General features: G+C 38.5%; 1 protein-coding gene across 3 annotated transcripts in view; it reads left to right on the top strand.

Annotated features, from left to right (window-relative positions):
• ABCC9 (ATP binding cassette subfamily C member 9) overlaps positions 1 to 15678 on the top strand; it is an 84510-nt gene extending 68832 nt beyond the window's left edge. For all 3 annotated transcript variants that reach the window (XM_085323986.1, XM_085323987.1, XM_085323984.1), the window contains exons 30-39: positions 572 to 674; positions 2999 to 3100; positions 5939 to 6059; positions 7106 to 7236; positions 8367 to 8445; positions 10756 to 10864; positions 11103 to 11206; positions 11888 to 12021; positions 12392 to 12454; positions 14723 to 15678. In XM_085323986.1, the coding sequence (XP_085180112.1) occupies positions 572 to 674; positions 2999 to 3100; positions 5939 to 6059; positions 7106 to 7236; positions 8367 to 8445; positions 10756 to 10864; positions 11103 to 11206; positions 11888 to 12021; positions 12392 to 12454; positions 14723 to 14860 (1084 nt within the window). In that variant the 3' untranslated portion in view covers positions 14861 to 15678. The remainder of the gene's footprint in view (positions 1 to 571; positions 675 to 2998; positions 3101 to 5938; positions 6060 to 7105; positions 7237 to 8366; positions 8446 to 10755; positions 10865 to 11102; positions 11207 to 11887; positions 12022 to 12391; positions 12455 to 14722) is intronic.
• Positions 15679 to 17210: the final 1532 nt, after the last annotated feature.

The raw sequence follows: 17210 nt of genomic DNA, 5'->3' as shown, positions 1-17210 counted from the left end.
ATTATGGGGGAGAGTGAAACAAGAGACAGCTGAGGGAGGTAAGAAATAACCACTAATTTCTGTAATTTAGGTGTAATTTAGGTATAATCAGATTTTGAAGTGACAGGTGAGACCTCTGCTCTACTCTTCCTCCAGAGCACAGGGATTTGCAACTGGCTTGTAAGGAAAAGAGCAGGCAGGCAGCACTCACCTCTGAGAGGGCTGGAGAGCAGTGGCAGTCTCAGTTTACAGCTATAATGCAGATAAGCCCCGCAAAGTAAAGCAAGTCCTTATTCCCCTGGCATCCCAGTCTCTTTTAGGGCACATGCTCTGATGCAAAATCTAGTCAAACATAATTGCTTGTAGAAGAAATTCTTCCCCACTGTAAGTGTAACTTTGCCAGGTCAGAGAGAGAGCACTAGCAGCACACATGGATCYTGAGGGAAGAGTTGTTACCCCAAAGTTTGGCAGTGGCACAAGTGCAACAACTTTCGGCTTGCAGGGAGTGGCGGGAGGGAAGACTTCAGTACTTCATGCTTTTGTGTATGAGTGTGTGTTATGTGTTGTAATATAACAACTTTGCTTTTGACAGGCACGAAGCCAGATTTAAACAACGTATGCTGGAACTAACCGACACGAACAACATTGCCTACTTATTTCTGTCAGCTGCCAACAGATGGCTGGAGGTCAGGACGGTACGTTCAGTTTAGTCCCAGCCATGGTTTTGAAACCTTGGAAGCAAACAGACTTTGTCTGAGGCAGAGGAGGAGATAATAATGAGAATTAATCTCACAATGAGATTATACTCAGTGTTCCTTAAAATAGATCAGGATTGTTTAAGTTAAAGCTGTAGGCTTTTTTCAGCTTTCTTGGCCAAGGGTAGGAAAATACAAGGCTCCCTCATCTTTTGCTGCTGTGATGTCTACTGTCTGAAGAGAGTGCAAGAACAAACATTTACATAACTTGAAATAAGGCTTTCTCTACTACTGTGGAGCATCTGCAGACCTATCCTGGAAGAAACTACTTTCAAAACAGAATCTGGCTTTTAAGTAATTTTGTGAACATTTTCATCAACATGCCAGGGTCATATTTTAGGCACCATTCAGCTTCCAGGCCCCGAGTTATATTCCACGCAATGCGTTTAAACCTGCAGCTGTAATTTAGAGCCCCATCTGGAGTGCCCTTTATCCAGCTGTGAGACCATACTCTTTGCGGTGCACAGTTCAATACCAAGCAAGATGGCAGAAATGGGTTCCAACTTAAAAACAAAAAGCAATAAGACACAATGCAGCCAATGTCAGTGAGTCAGATTCCTGCCTTTGATGAGGGCTCTCCATGGACAGCACATGAGCAGTTTCCCTAATTTGCAAGACCTACATGAAGGGCAAGCAAAATCATTGTGATGTCTCTATTTATCTTGTATTACAAGTACAGAGAATAAACTGATCTGTGATCTTGTCCTTCTAAACGTGTCCAGAGAGCAAGGAACTAAGTTCTGCYAGACTCAGATAGTCACAGGCCTGACTAATCCTCACATTAAGAGCTGTATCCTCACTTGCACTACCTGGTACACTGTCAGAGCAATGAAGTTCTGCATTTTCTAGGCACAGTATTCCCCTGTGCATGAAGCTTTAAATTTCCTACAACATCCAAGATTAAGCTGAACTTAATTCTAGACCAARGACAGATAAATAACAGAGCAGCATCCAACCTTGCAATAAGCTGTGGTAATGTGCATTAGTGTCTCACAGTCTTAGGCCCGTTTACACTAGAAATGAATTTGATCCAAGAATATGCATCACTTCATCAGAACTTTTGAAATAATGTAGGCTTAAAATAGCTTATTTAGCTCTGCCTAATGATGCATCATTCAAAATTTTGTAGGTTTAATAGCTACTGGGAAGTCYTGTCCCAATAGTTGATGGAGATTCAAGAGCATTGTGCTTCTAGTGCATGTTTGTACTATAGATGYTAGAGGCTGTCATCTGCTTATCAACACTTCCTACAGATAAATGAACTAGGCAGCCATCATTTCAACTCACATAGGCAAAGTTTCCAGGCAGGATATTATCAAACAGGCCAAAAGCAGTGGGACCATGGGAAAGCCACCAGTCCCAGCCACCAGGCACCTGGAAATCTACATGGGATCACATGTAGTTGGCATTCACTTCAAAACTGAGGTACACATCAATAAGATGGGTGGAAGCTCCTTCAAAGCTTGTGAGGAATCTGATCTTTCTGATAGCTCCTCCATAGCATTTTCTGTGAGGCAGGTCATAACCAGGGTTGAGAACCTTCATGTATCTGCCACTGAGTCACTCTGGGCAGGGCAGAAGCAAGGGCTTGTAGCCCAATACAGCATCACAACTACACAGTTACACTGCTTTTAGAGCTCACTCTACCATCACTCACAGACACTCATATCACCCACAGACTGAGTGTAGTAGTAGGCTTAATGCTGCCTTCACCATGTACAGTGTCTCATTGTATAGTGTGGACAGCTTATATCTATCTGCCCACTTAYGTCCATAGAATGTGTCCATTTTCCATACAAAATCCAAGCAGTACCAAAATCCTTCATGGGCCTTGAAAAGTCACTGATGCTTCTCCTTTTTTGGGAGTCAAACTCATGTGAAGGAGAGTGGAGAGAAGCAGAGAAAAATGCATTTATTTTAATGTTAGGAATTAGGGATGTCAGTGTTATACAGTTCTTAKGAGGTTTTACACTTTTTTGATACCTCCTCTTTCGGGGATGGCCAAGCTGAGATACCCTAGTACAGCTGGATTTGCAGAAAATGCTGGCCTGATTCAGCTATGTTCAACAGATTCCTTTAAAGTATTTCGGCTTGGGCACCAAAAAGAACTGATCCTTTCCAGGAAAAACAAAACAGAATTAATGACTAGATATAAGCCTTAGTAGAAGGTATGTACCCTGTAACTAAAGAAATTTTCTTGTTGCTGCATTTTAACGTCGTCTACAATTTTCTTTTTCTTCCTTTGTCTCTCTCTGTCATTTTAGGATTACCTTGGTGCTTGTATAGTTCTTACTGCAGCTGTCACTTCCATCACCGAAGGTCCTAACTCTGGGTTTGTGGGGCTAGGTCTCCTGTATGCTCTGACGGTATGTATTAAGGCAAAGCATAAGAGCTATCAGACAGATACATKAGTTTCATGCTAGCTTTAAAAATACGTATACATGGTTATCTTCCAGCTTTCTTAATCTTGAAAAAAACAGTCTTGCAAATACTGGATTCAAGCCAAAGTTAAGAGAGTTCAGGGCAACTTGGACTTACTTCAGGTTTTGTGAGCCAATTAAAAAAACACAACCATTCCCAGGCCCTGCATGCTCCCAAGGAGAGCAGGAAAATTAAAAGTGCATAAGGGGACCTGCTGTGCAATTTGTTTTGTACAACACAGTGTTAGTTGYACCTCTATATGCCAAAATTAGGCCAGAAATTGCTGTCCCACAGATTGTCACAATCAAAGTGGCATTTGACCAATGACCAAATGAGAGCATTGCTGAAGAATTAGAAATACCAATTGCACCTTTTGAGGGAAACCACTCGAATGCCCAACATTGTCCATTGATTTCTAAATGGATTTAGGAACTGAGACCCTTAGGGCTGGTAGGCATGGTTCAACATAACAGGTAACATGAGGAAAGTGAGGGAAATAGGTGAGGAATGATGATGATCTGGCAGAACCCTAGACAATTCATTTTAACTCTTATCATTAGCACTGAGGGATTTGAGATCAGTTATGGAGAAGGAACACTGTTTTAGCGTAGTAGACTGCAAGAGGAGCTCAAAGTGCTTCAGGAGCATAGAGTGAGTGTTGTCATCATAGAGAGCAGAAATATCATYGAATTAATCCATTAATTTCAGAGGAAAAGCAAGATAAGGATGACAGGAAGAAGAATTTTTGAAATCATGGCTGGCATTGCAAAACGCTGATTATTTTACAGTAGTGACACAAGGGAACAGATGCCATGAGGACTGGTGTATGGGTTCAATATAGTTTGACTTTATGCTTGGATGCTGGCCGACACAAGGTTACAACAGAAAATCCTCGGCAATGGCCTTAGGGTGGCCTTAAATCCCCTTTGTGCTGCTGCTGCAGTGCTATGAGAATCTGCCAGCAACTAAGAATCAGTCCTGATGTCTTAACCTCATTCTGAAAACATTCCTGGTAATCCTAGCCATTAGGATTCATTATCAGAGATCTGGAAGCTCTGAGATGTCTGCATAAGCAAACCCTACTTTGTATTTACTTAGTATTTGCATACTGAACATCAGAGCAAATCAACAATTTGCTGAAGTTTGGCATAGCAGACTAATAGACTCTCCAGTCACTAAGCTGATACCTGTCTCTTTCCTCSACCACAATAAAACCAGTAAAACGTTGGATGCAGTTGGATCCTCAGCTGTGTCCCCAAGTGGCTTTTGTATCACTTCTCTTTGGGGCCAAAAGTGGGSTGATGTATGAAACTAGGTGAAAGCAAAGTGTGTCTTCCAATACTGTGTTTATGGGAGACCTTCATAAGCTCATTCTCTTCTCTCGTATGAACACTGCCAACTTTATTGTAAGCTGCCATGAAAATTGAAATGATATGTAGACCCTTTTGGATGCCAGGCTCTGTTATCAAATCTGCTGGACCTATGATTACAGTCTGTTACTGTGCAAACAGCAGGTCTACATATTGTTTAGCTTATCTACAAATGCACCTGTTTTTTAAATTCCTGATTCAAAAGCTGCACACAGAGAAGGTGTATGTTTCTAAAGAACAAAGGAATTGTTTCACAGTAYCTCCTAGAATGACTCTCTATCATTTTGGCAAACAACTAAATCCTCCAAATTGACAACAAATTTTATTGTGAAATCTCAGTGAAAACTATYATTTACTGTATGCCTATTGCATCAGTATTTGTAAGTGGAAAACAAGTGRATCTGGGTGATTTATTCATAACATACTTCTTATTTGGCAGATTTAGTGATCTTTCTCACAAATGAAATGACAAAATTTTTCTCCAGATATAATGGTGCATAGGATGTTTCCCCTGTCTAAGTTAGGTATCTAAACTTTTATTTGGGTGTTTAAAATGGCTCAGTTTTTAAAGGTGCTTAGCATTCAACGGTTCCTAATGAAATCTGGGGCTTTTTAAAACAGGCATCTAAATATAGACCTAGGAACATAAGTTTGGGACTTTTTTTTACAATTTTCAGCCTACAGATAGTCAGTTCTGACTAGGGATCAGGTTCTCTGAACTACTTGGTATTGTTAGACAAATAATTATCAACTGTTATCTGCAGCAAATAATATTTCTACTTTTAATCAAATCCCTATAAATCAGAACAAAACGTTAAAGGGAAATACCATTGAGATGACAATACATTTTTTCTCACATATTTCTATGTTAAAATAACCACATTTTCCACAGAGAGAAAAACGAATTATATAAATATGCACTGAAAGAAATAGAAAAGAAACGCTAATCAAAATCTTGTAAATATACTTGTGATTAGTAAACTTTCTTATCCTTTATTTGCAGTCTTTGAAAAATTAGAAAATGCAATATTTCCAAACACAGCCACTAGTTTTAGTTTATTCTGTGTCTATGTGTTTAAAAAGGCACTAAAAGTACCTTTCAGTACTGTTTATTGAATGCTTAGAACAAGATTCCCTTAATCAGTCACATTTTCAGACTGTAGATATAACCTTTCCATATTTCTATTTCACAAAGTAAGGATGAGAATACTGAGCATTAAATTACTCTGTCAGGATTGTTTGGGTTGGAATATGACTGGCCTGTTCCATATTAAATGCTGTTGCGCTAGGTCTAGACCCACTCTGCTGAGTCAAGCCAAAGACTTTTACAAATTTAGCTGACCTTTATTCAAAACGAGATAGATGAACAGACAGAAACTTGACCTCTGTCTTTGTTTTCATTTTGCAATGCAGATAACCAACTATTTGAACTGGGTGGTGAGAAATCTGGCTGATTTGGAGGTGCAGATGGGTGCAGTAAAAAAAGTACACAGCTTCCTGAACATGGAGTCGGAGAACTATGAAGGCTACTTGGGTATTGCACTATAAACATTTTGATTTTTCTGTGGGYGGTATGGAATCAAGGCAGACTTGATCATGAAAAATATAGAGACCTCTTTTGCCAAATTCTGTTCTTATTGATATGTACGAACTTCCATAGACTTGAATGAGAAGGACAGCCAAAAGCAATCATGGGATCTCTGGTTTATATGTAACCCATGCTAGTCAACATAAAAAACTACCAAATGCCAGAGAGATAGAGCATCAACCTATAATACAATTAGGCAGAACCAGGGTACAGTTACAGGTGGTATAAACAAAACATTCCTATAGCCATTCAGAGAACAAAAATACGGACAAAACTAGAAATGCACTATCAGTCAAATACTTCAAAATTTCTAATCTTYGCAGCAAGTTGGGGCTGCAGGACAGGGCACACTGAGGAAGCAGGCCTCAGCAACTCTTCTATAAAGTGCACATTGCTGTTCATATTCCACATATTTCAAATTGTCTTTGGTGGTAGAAATTGGTATTTTAGAAGCACTAGAAGTACAACAGCAAAAAAGCTTGCAAGCCAGCAAGATTATTTGGAAAGTCCAGGAGACAAAACCTGCCTGCATATTTGCAAACCAGGATGAAATATGAGCTATGATAATGTCAACAGCTCAAGTTGTTAGGCAGTAACAACATCCTTCTTCCTGCTGCCCTTCCTGTGAYGGCTACTGACCTGAGACTGTGTTAATGCTGCACTAACGCTACGTTCCTTTCTGCTTGTTTGGCTTCATCCCATTTCATTGCCAGTAGCCACTTTAACATTTACCCTCTTATCCTATGTGTCAAGATTGGGAGCTAAGTGCTAATTTGCTTGTCACACTCTTCTCAGCTCCCCTAAGAACCAGCCTGAGCACACCAACTTGGAGGAGGGCACATTCATCACCAGTACTGTGCTGCCAACCCCTTTTGCAGTGGGATTCAAGATTATAGAGTTCTAATGTAACTCCCAAACAGGTGCCCAGGGAGGAGGGAGGGAGAAAGAAAAATGTTATAAAAGGTGACCTGTGATTACTTTTTTTTTTTCAGACCCCTCCCAAGTCCCAAAAGATTGGCCCCAAGAGGGAGAAATCAAGATTGAAAATTTGTGTGTTCGGTATGAAAACAACCTGAAGCCTGTTCTTAAGCACGTGAAGGCTTACATCAAACCAGGACAGAAGGTACTGTGTCATGCAGTGGCATATTATCCTCATTCTAGGCCAAGTTCTTCCTAATTGTGTTCCTCTTCTAAGGTGGCAGAAGAGCAAGAGTAAAAGCAATTTGCATTGACAAGGGCATAAATCAATAGTCTTATTTGATGTTCCTGGGCCTGGTCAAGACACCTACACCAATGACATCTTATTCTTGGATGGGATCAGTTGTCCTTCTTAGAGTCCCATCTCCTTCCATGTCCATCCACCTAGTTAGCATAGAACAAGCCTAGGTGGCAAGATGAAATTAGATGAACATCAAACCAGAATTGAGAAAAACTGGAAGAATATCTCACATTTCAGCCTACAGTATCATTGAAATGCAGGATAATATGCTACAATTTCAAAAAACTTCCTGGGACAGAAATTCCCAAAGAATTATTTAGGAAAAATGGAACTATTTTGTTTCAGTACTTTTGACTAAATATCCCAATATTCCTGAAATTCACTTGTTTTTTTTCACTTGCCAAATTGTTATAAAAAGTTTAGATCAACTTAAAATTAAATTGTGCATTGCTCCATTGGTCAGTTCAACAAACTGAAATAACAAAATTCTAAGTGAGCCAACCAAAAAAAAGGTTCTTTTTTTTCCATGATCAAAATTGCATTTTTTCTAAAGAAACTATTGCTGTTACAGAAATTGTATTTTCCACTGCAAAATAACACTCAAAGGAAAAAATTCTCCACCATCTCTTTGTTTTAAGTTCCTTGTCAAATTAGCCAGTATACAAACACTTTGTATAGGAATGAGAAACATCATCAGAGTATAAAGTAAATGATACTCTCTTTTTATCAAGTTGAAACTATCTAACTTTTATGAAGTGATTATTAAGAATGTTTTTTTGGAAAGTTGATAATCACTATCACATGTATTGTATGATTCAATTTATACATATGTTTTTTATGCAGAGAGCCAGAAATGAGAAGCATTCTTGCCACTCTTTGTTTTTTGTTTTTCTCCCTAGCATCTGACACTGGCCATTGTGAAGGACCTTTCTTCTCACCAGCAGGACCATTTTCACAGTCCAGCTTTCCCAGAACAGTATGTTTGATTTACAACTTATTTCTGTAAGCAAATAATACCTTGCTTTTTTTTGCAGGTTGGGATCTGTGGTCGTACTGGCAGTGGTAAATCCTCCCTGTCTTTGGCATTCTTCAGAATGGTGGACATATTTGAAGGTTAGATTTCAATGGAGTTTGTTGTCACTCCTGACCTGCTTTCCCCTTATTTCTTCAGAAGAGGCAAGGAGACTTTTTGATAGCTTATATCCTGCCTTTCTGGCTTGGAAGATTCTTGAGTAAAATGGGGCTTGTTATGCCTGAGCCTTCAAAGAACAAAGTGTCCTATTATGAGTAGCACTTGGTTCTTCCAGGAAGTGTTCTGCACCTCATATATTATGCTTCTAAATCTCTCTCTCTTTTTTTTTGCTCTGACAAAACAATATTCCATGCTCTAGATAGCAGGAAAAATATGCAGCTCTCTGGAGCCTCTAAATTTCTCCCTAAAAAATAACTGCATTAAATTATGATAACTGTCAAAATATTAGTAAAATAGAAGCTAGAACTCAACAAGTACATTCCCTTGATATTTGTTTTTTATTTTATTGTGGTTTCCCACAGCTACAGTAGAAATTGATTAAGGATTTTGGAAACTTCTTGCCATGTTTTCACTCCTACAGCATTTCACTATCCTAGCTAGTTGGAATGAACTAGTATGCAGCAATATGCATGCTGGCATTTATAATACATATACATGTGTACTGCTGCAGGAGTATGTAAACCTACGGGAAAGTCATCTTTTTGTTTCAAAGATTTCCATGTTTCCATTTTGGCCACTCCATATGGAAGGCTTGCTAGGGAAACCCCAGAAGAATGTGGGAGGATGAGTAAATCTGGTGCATATAATACATGCTTTTGCTGTTGTCCTGAGCCTATATATACCTATAGTAATAGGTTTCTGATTTGTCGCTGGGGTTCCTGACTACTACAATAGAGCAAACAAATAATAACTTATTTATTTCCAGCTTTTAGTTTCCTTCTACTTTAATCTATTTTCTATATCCTTTCTTTGTCAGTTCCTCCAGTATGCCTTGTATTTCCCACTTGAAAACTTTTTGATCATGTTCTGTGTATCCTTTGTCCACTTCCCAATCTCTCTCACAAGCCTATATCAGGCCTCTATGCTGGTCCTTCTTCTCCTTTCTGTGTGGAGTCCTAACTCTAAAAAAAATTAAATAACAAAATTTACAATGACTTTCCTGGAACCAAGATTTCATTCATGGCRTCCGTCTTGGTTCCTCATGTCTCTGTTATTTCTTAAAATTTGTTTATGTTCCATGTTATTCCCCAAGAACTCTCCCTTCTCTGCTCATTAGTATTTCTCCTTTCTTGCCCTCCAGTCAAACCACCTCATTTCTCCTGTCTTGCCTGACTGCGCCTCTTTGCTTTCCTAGTTTTCCAGCTCCTCTCTGCTTTCTTTTTTCTCTTAGGTCTCCTTATCTGCTCTTCCTTTCCCCTGAGCACCCTGGCTTCTATCCAAAATACATTCTCCTATTCCCAAGCAATGCCAAATTATTTTTCTTCCATTAGTCCATCTCATCTTTCTGAAACTTTCTCTTATGTTTGCATTTGAGGCGGAAGAGAAACTGTTTAAGTTCATGCTACTACTGATGTGTCATACTGAAGTTTCATGATCTGATTCAGACTTTCAGAAATCTGAAAACAATTGGAATTTGTACCTCACAGAYGAAATCCTGGCTCCTCTGAACTTCTAATAAATGCATAAATCTTGGTAGTCCAGCTTGGTGAGGAATAAGGTTTTAATTAGAATTGGACTATAAAAAATTAAACTAGAAATCGCAGYATCACGACAATTGGACATGTCAGTAAGGCTGGATGTCCACAGTTTTGAAAATCCATATATTTGCCACTTCATGATTAGGTTCACTTCTTCTCACTGAGAACTAATAAACTTAATGTAGGCRTTTTCCAAGGTTTGAAATCCATAGAAAAACTGCAGAATTAAGCCTGATGAAAATATCCTATATCATATTTTCTTTCAGTTTGCTTTGTCCCGTCTTCTCCTGCTACAATTAAAGCTAAGGGGAACAAAGAAAGGCAGAGGCTAATTACATCAGTTGCTCTTGTGCTCATTCTGTTTTGCTGTAAAGCTCAGATTGCTTCATAATAAATTATCCTTCTGCTATCATAAACACATAGCGGGGAAGCCACGTATTTCCTTTAAGGGAAAGGGAAGAAGAAAGAGCGAGAGAAAGGCCGGTGTCACCAATAAGCTGGATTCCCTCTGGCTTGTGTTACTACATACATTCACCTTCTCCATGTTTATATCACAGTGCTGAGAGAATGCAGAAGCACTGTCTCATAATTTGGAGTCCAGCCCAAAGTTTCTGCTTTATCATTCTGTCAGCTACTTACAAGTCACACTGTTTGTGCAATTCCTTCACGTCTGCTGCATGTCGTTTTAAACAGGGAGGATAGTGATCGATGGAATAGATATCAGCAAATTGCCTCTTCATACTCTCCGTTCCCGACTCTCCATTATTCTCCAGGATCCGATATTGTTCAGCGGTTCCATCCGGTAAGTGCTTGTTCTCTGGAGAGCGAAGAGCAGCATTGCATTGTGTGTTTGTGGTGGGCGCTAATCCCAGAAAGGACTGTGGAACAGGAAGRGGCAGAAAATGGAAGTAACCTTTCGTGCTCACTCCAGTGGGTCTGCACAGTGTGCCTAAGGGAAATCAAGTGACATAAACAATTCCAAAATGTCTGAATGAACGGTAATTGTAGTGATGAGATTCCTGTTACGTTCTTCTTTGCAGCTTTAATTTGGATCCAGAATGCAAGTGYACTGATGATAGACTTTGGGAAGCACTGGAGATTGCTCAGCTGAAGAACATGGTCAAGTCATTGCCAGGAGGTCTTGGTATGTCTGAACTAAGCATCCACAAATATAGGCCCATAAGAAAATGATACATTCATGAGCATGCATACATACAAACATGTCTGAGCCATCATGACAGTTGACCTAAGGAATATTCTATCTTTATGATAGAATACCTTTACTAAACAACTGAACAGTAGTCTAGCTTTCCATTCACTGCAGAAAAATTTTACTTTGGGGCCTCAGCAGCCTAGTGAGGTGACCAGTCAGCAAAGAGCTAAAAAAGAATACTTTACCTCTGCTCCTTCAGCAGAATCTGGTATTGTCAGCAGACCTGTAGGTCTTGGCTAGAACGCTGCATTTCCCTATCTTTTCAGATCTGGTTCATGACAGAAACTCACATATTTCCTTCCATATTAATAGTGTTTCGTATTACTAAGATACTTTACTACAGTTTACCAGATACGCTAACTATCTGTGCCAGCTCTTTTCTTGATGATACATTACTCCTTTCTGAACAGCTATGTTCACTTTTCTTAGTATCATTCCATTCCAATGCTCAGTCAAGATTATGCTTTTTGGCTTTTACAGAAATTTTACTTGAGGCTAGAATAGTGCACGAGGAGAGTTTTCATGGTGCCCACCCAAAATTATTTGGTCCTGAGTGTATGAATGTCTAGTGTTTCAGTGGTGCAATATTCAGCCTAATTAATTCTATTACAGATGCAGTGGTAACAGAAGGGGGAGAGAACTTCAGCGTAGGGCAAAGGCAGCTCTTCTGCCTGGCCCGAGCCTTCGTTCGTAAGAGTAGCATTCTCATCATGGATGAAGCCACAGCATCTATTGACATGGCCACAGTGAGTATATCAGTTACTGCCATTGGTGCAGTACATGAATCTACTAGGAGAGAAGGTGTTGTCTTCCCTAGATGTCAGTCAAGAGATCTCTTTAGCAAAGGTTTACAGTCTTTTTGCTTTTATCTGGCATTTAGCTTCAGTTGTTGCTGTTGATGTAGTTTTGTGTTTGGTGTCTAYAGTGAGGGAATAAATGACATAGTGAAACATTAGAAAATTACTGCTTCTACCTGTGTCATATTTCATTACTGAGAGTCTGATGCACAGATGGGCAATAGTATGGAATATAATCCTGTTTCTTTGTTTTTTAAAGCTGTGTAACAATGCAAAATGTACAAGGACAAAGTAAGCTTTTATTCTTTTCTTTTGGTAGGAAAACATTTTGCAGAAGGTTGTGATGACTGCCTTTGCAGACCGCACAGTTGTAACAATAGCTGTAAGTATGCATGGTAGCAGAAGGTGTCTTTCCACATTTCTCAAGCAGTGGCTCTTGCCTTTCACCAGCTAATATGAGTATGAAAACAAAATAAAAGTAAAACTCAAAGTCAGAATATTCCCAGGTTGAACAGGTCAAAACACTATATATTCAATCCCTTTCTGGGATTAGCGCCCACCACAAACACACCATGCAGTGCTGCTCTTCACTCCCCAGATAACAAAACACTTCAAAATGAAGTGTTATTCATAATTGCTATCTTTCAAAAATAAACTGTAGTAACCATCTAGATCTGAAGATAGATTTTATAGGAAATTTCACCATCTCCACTGTCTCCAACAGAATTTTCCAAGAATTTGCAGTCATTCGCAATAAACAAATCAAAATTGAACTGATGGGTATAACAATTAATGAAAGTTTCTTCAAAATCTAGATTGAATTTTGCCTCTAAAATACATGTATAGTGCATACAATACTGCCACGAACTTATAAAAAGAGTAGAGGTTTAAAAAAATTTTAGTGCAGTKTCCCAAGTCAGATGATCTTTTTTCTCTTCCAGAATAAAAGTTTGGTTTCATGACAAAGTTTTTAAAAATTGGAATCAATGGAAATTGTTCAAAAAATTAAAATCAACTAAATGTTTGTGACATTTTTTCCTATTTTTCTACCCTTTCTAGTGACATGAAACATGCCCAAAAGTTCTGTATATCCGTGTAGGGTGGGTACATGGACATATACATATACGTGCATTTATATATACATACTCACACGTACAAAGGATAACTTTAAGAATACTTCAGCCTTGTGACGACATACTCACTCAACAAACAGATGTTTTATCCATGAGATAAATATGTGCTTCAACAGCTGTTTCAGTTGCTTTGTCTGTGATCCAATCCTGTGGTTAGAGATTAGAATTATGTCTCCCGGATTCTGGTTTCAAATCTGTCAGTGACTAGTTTATATTGGGCAAATCACTTAACCTAACTCATTTACAACATGCTCTAAGATTCTTGTATGTCTCAGTGCTGAAAATAGTAGCAGTAAGCATATCCCCATCCAGTTAATGCCACTCAAATTTTCAGTATTGTCCTTCTCACTGGAATCTCACTTTTTTTTCTTTTCTTTTCTTTTCCAAAGTTGGTGTCTCAAAAAAAGTGATACCCATTTATATTTAGCTTTCTTCACAGAACTGGCTTCATTTCCTTCCTTCATGGCTGAACTTTCTTCCACCCACCTATTTCTCTTTTCTTTTTTCTAGCATCGTGTATCTCACATCTTGGATGCCAGCATTGTCCTAGTCCTTTCTGAGGGCTTTCTAGTTGAATGTGACACTGCCTCAAACTTACTCCTCAAAGAGGACGGCCTGTTCACCACTTTGGTGAAGACTCACAAGTAGACTCTTTCAGTCCACACTGTTTACAAGACTTCTGGCTCTTTGGTAGTTATCTTTAACTCTTTAGTTTCTTTTCACTCTGYTTCCTTTCTAATGCATGCCTTCTGAGATGACAGTGCAAGGAGGTGTTTATTGCTTGGTTTCTGGGTTTAATTTCATGACTGTGGTGATTGTATTTAGCTAAAGCCTACACGTGCTGTTAACATTAAATTCATATCATTAAATGAATGAACTCCATAAAACAGTGCCAGGCCTTCAGGCTATGTAGTGAAGTGTCACACTGTTAGGAGCTAGTCCTGTCTACARCTGACCGGCCATATTCATACAGCATGGAAATCACACTCAGCCTGGTTTCATCCATGTGTTCGTTCATGTCTATAGGGCTGAGCTATACCCTGTAGTGCACACAAATTTAATCTCAGAGAGAACTAATTACTTTACAATAAAATGGCCCAGGAGTGATCTAAGATAGCTGCAGTGTAGACAGTCAGGGCCACAGACCCTGGAGTGAAGGAGGAAGCTAGGTCACTTGACAGGGCAGACATAACCAAGATGTTTCTCACTCATTTACTAAAAGGGGTAGATGTATTTTGGTGATGCCATAGGATTTATTCCAACAGCTGTGTTGTCCATAACCGCAGTTAGCTGACTGAAAAAGTGAAGAGCATGCATAAGTATTTTCAGGCTTGGTGCCAGAGGCTGCAAAGTAATTTGAGATCTCTTCAGATTAAAGATGCAGTACCAGGGCCTACCTCTGTAGACAAGGATAGACTTTCACCAAATTCATAAACTTTGGGTCAAGCCCATTAATGAACTACAGGGAAAATTATCATAATGAGAATTTCTATGAGAATTTCTTTTCTTTATGGCAGCATCGGGTTCACACTATTCTAACTGCAGACCTGGTTATCGTCATGAAGCGAGGAAACATYTTAGAATATGATACGCCTGAGAACCTACTTTCTCAAGAAGATGGCATCTTTGCTTCATTTGTCCGGGCTGACATGTGAAGAATCACAAAGTCCTGTGATGCATTTTAATAGCTTATTTTTAAACAAATGAAATGAGWTTATTTTCTATTCAATGTTACATCATTTTAATCTTTTTCCAGAGCTTTTTCTTTCTTCACACTTCCATCTTTCCAAAATAATAAAACCTATTGTAATACATGTATGCTCCAAAGTGATAAAAATGTCATTTCATTCAAAAGCCATTAAACACACACACACACACACACACACACACACACACACACACACACACACACACTGGCAGAAGTTTTTATTTCCTGGGAATTTGACATTTTCCTTAGACATTTTAGTGACTTTTTTTCCCTTATAGAGAGCAAAAGAATGCACTGCTTTTACAAGCTATGTATGTTATGCTGGAACCAACAATCAAATCGTGCAGTTTGTCAAGGAAGCTAGAGATCACCAGAAGTATTCTGTCCCCAAGGGGAAAAAACTAAAAGGAAAAAACCCAAACCCATAACACTTGGGGCAATCTGCTGCATTCCAAAGGCATAAACTTTGCTCTTCAAGTTATAACACAGGACCAGCCACTGAGGGAAAGGAATGCCATCAGAAGTAAAGAAATTCTTCCTGTCCTTCACTTCAGTTTGCACACTATAGTTGGAACAATACTATTTTGTAATGCAATTATGGTTCATCCACCCAGCCAATTCCTAAATCCATATTTGTTCTGTGGATTTTTTTGAGTCAAAGATCCAAATCATCCTATAATTATGCATGCTTCAATAGGTTTACGGAAAGATACACTTTGTACAGTATCTTAAGACTTTGTATTAAAGCTAATAYGAATTTATAAACTTGATATTAGTCAATCTTTTAAAAATTTCTGCAGAAATATTCCACTTCAAATGATGTGCTATTAGCCAACCACTAATTATTGTGTAGAGTCCTTCACATTATTTTCTATCCTAGAAAAGCCTTTCTTTTCCTTTACACAGTTCTGAAGTATCTCTACATCAGATCTTGAACAAGAAGGTATGATTTTTAAATGATTTTGATATCTTCAAGGATTTAGGTGCATTTAGATACATATTTGCATATTAGCTTTGAAAAGCTTGTCTGCACTAGTTTAATGCATCTGTCTAGTTCCTGAATCTTTACAACTGTACAACAGAGTAAATCTCCCTAAGGAGTTTCATGTACATACTTCCAAATGGAGACTTTGAGACATTGTTTAACTACTTCGCTGATAGTGTTCAATATGATTCTTTCTCATCAATTGTCATATGATTTAGGAAAAAAAAAAAACATGAGGTGCACTTAAACCTACTTCTAGCTTATTGAAAAGAACATAAAATACTAGACTTGACAAAAAATTCTTTGAATTTCCAAGAAGTTTTAGTACTTGAACCTGGGATCCCATTTAGTCCGACAGCATAAAATGATACAGTGATTTATCTTTTCTTTTTTTGTTCCATCTTAATTATTGGAAATAAAAGCTCTGTGGCACAATTAAACAAAAAGATCTGTCTTGAACATTTTATGAGGAGAAGTGCTTCAGTGATTTCCCTGTCTACTGCTGTGAAAATTTGTAACTCTTTTGTAGATTAATTTCCTGTGTTGAAGTTTGTCATACAAAGAAAGGAAAAAAATAAAGCAGATATTTACTGCAGGAGAGCATGTTGTTACACAGATTTCAGAGCAAAAAGGCCAGAATCATTCTTGATTTAATTTAATTGTCTTCAATGAAAAGCTAAGACAGGTCTGGATTCATTGCAGTCAGACTCCATATGAAGATGAAATACCAACTATTTTGTTTATCTGAGTATTCTTAATGACGATGCAATCTTGCTTTATTTTAAGTGGTGCTGACCAATTCAGTTCAATGCACTGCTGGTACCCAGTGAATCAAATGCCTGTTGTGGAACTGTGATTCTAGGAAGCATCTTGTAAAACTTGAGAGGGGTGAACAATCAGCACCTCTTTTGTTATATTTGTACCAAAGCCATTACAGGAGTAGAAATCACTTTCTTTGTTCATCAGTCCCTCTAGAACTATAGAATTGAACAAACACTGCTATTTCAACATGTAGAAAAGAAAATGCTGAGAAAAAAACAGAATGCTTCATCCATTTTGATGGAGGAGTATGTGCCCTAATATTCCTTAACTGTGGTCAAAGTATTTGATAATTGTAGCATATCCTACAGCTGCATAGCCAGTTTAAAAGAACAGTTTTGTTCCTGAAGAAATAAAGTTCTATTCAGCATACACAAATCCCCAGAGAGACAGCAAACACAGCACAAATTGCCATAGACCCACCGGAGCTCCTTGCGTTATAGCCACTGTGCATATGATATATACTCACCAAGGGCATAGGCTGAACTTTACT

The sequence above is a fragment of the Rhea americana genome, unplaced genomic scaffold (assembly GCF_003343005.1).
Source record: "Rhea americana isolate MKP2758 unplaced genomic scaffold, rheAme1 scaffold_9, whole genome shotgun sequence".
In the NCBI taxonomy this organism is placed as follows: domain Eukaryota; kingdom Metazoa; phylum Chordata; class Aves; order Rheiformes; family Rheidae; genus Rhea; species Rhea americana.
Note: the sequence above shows the minus strand (reverse complement) of the source record. Positions and strands in the feature narration are given on the sequence as shown.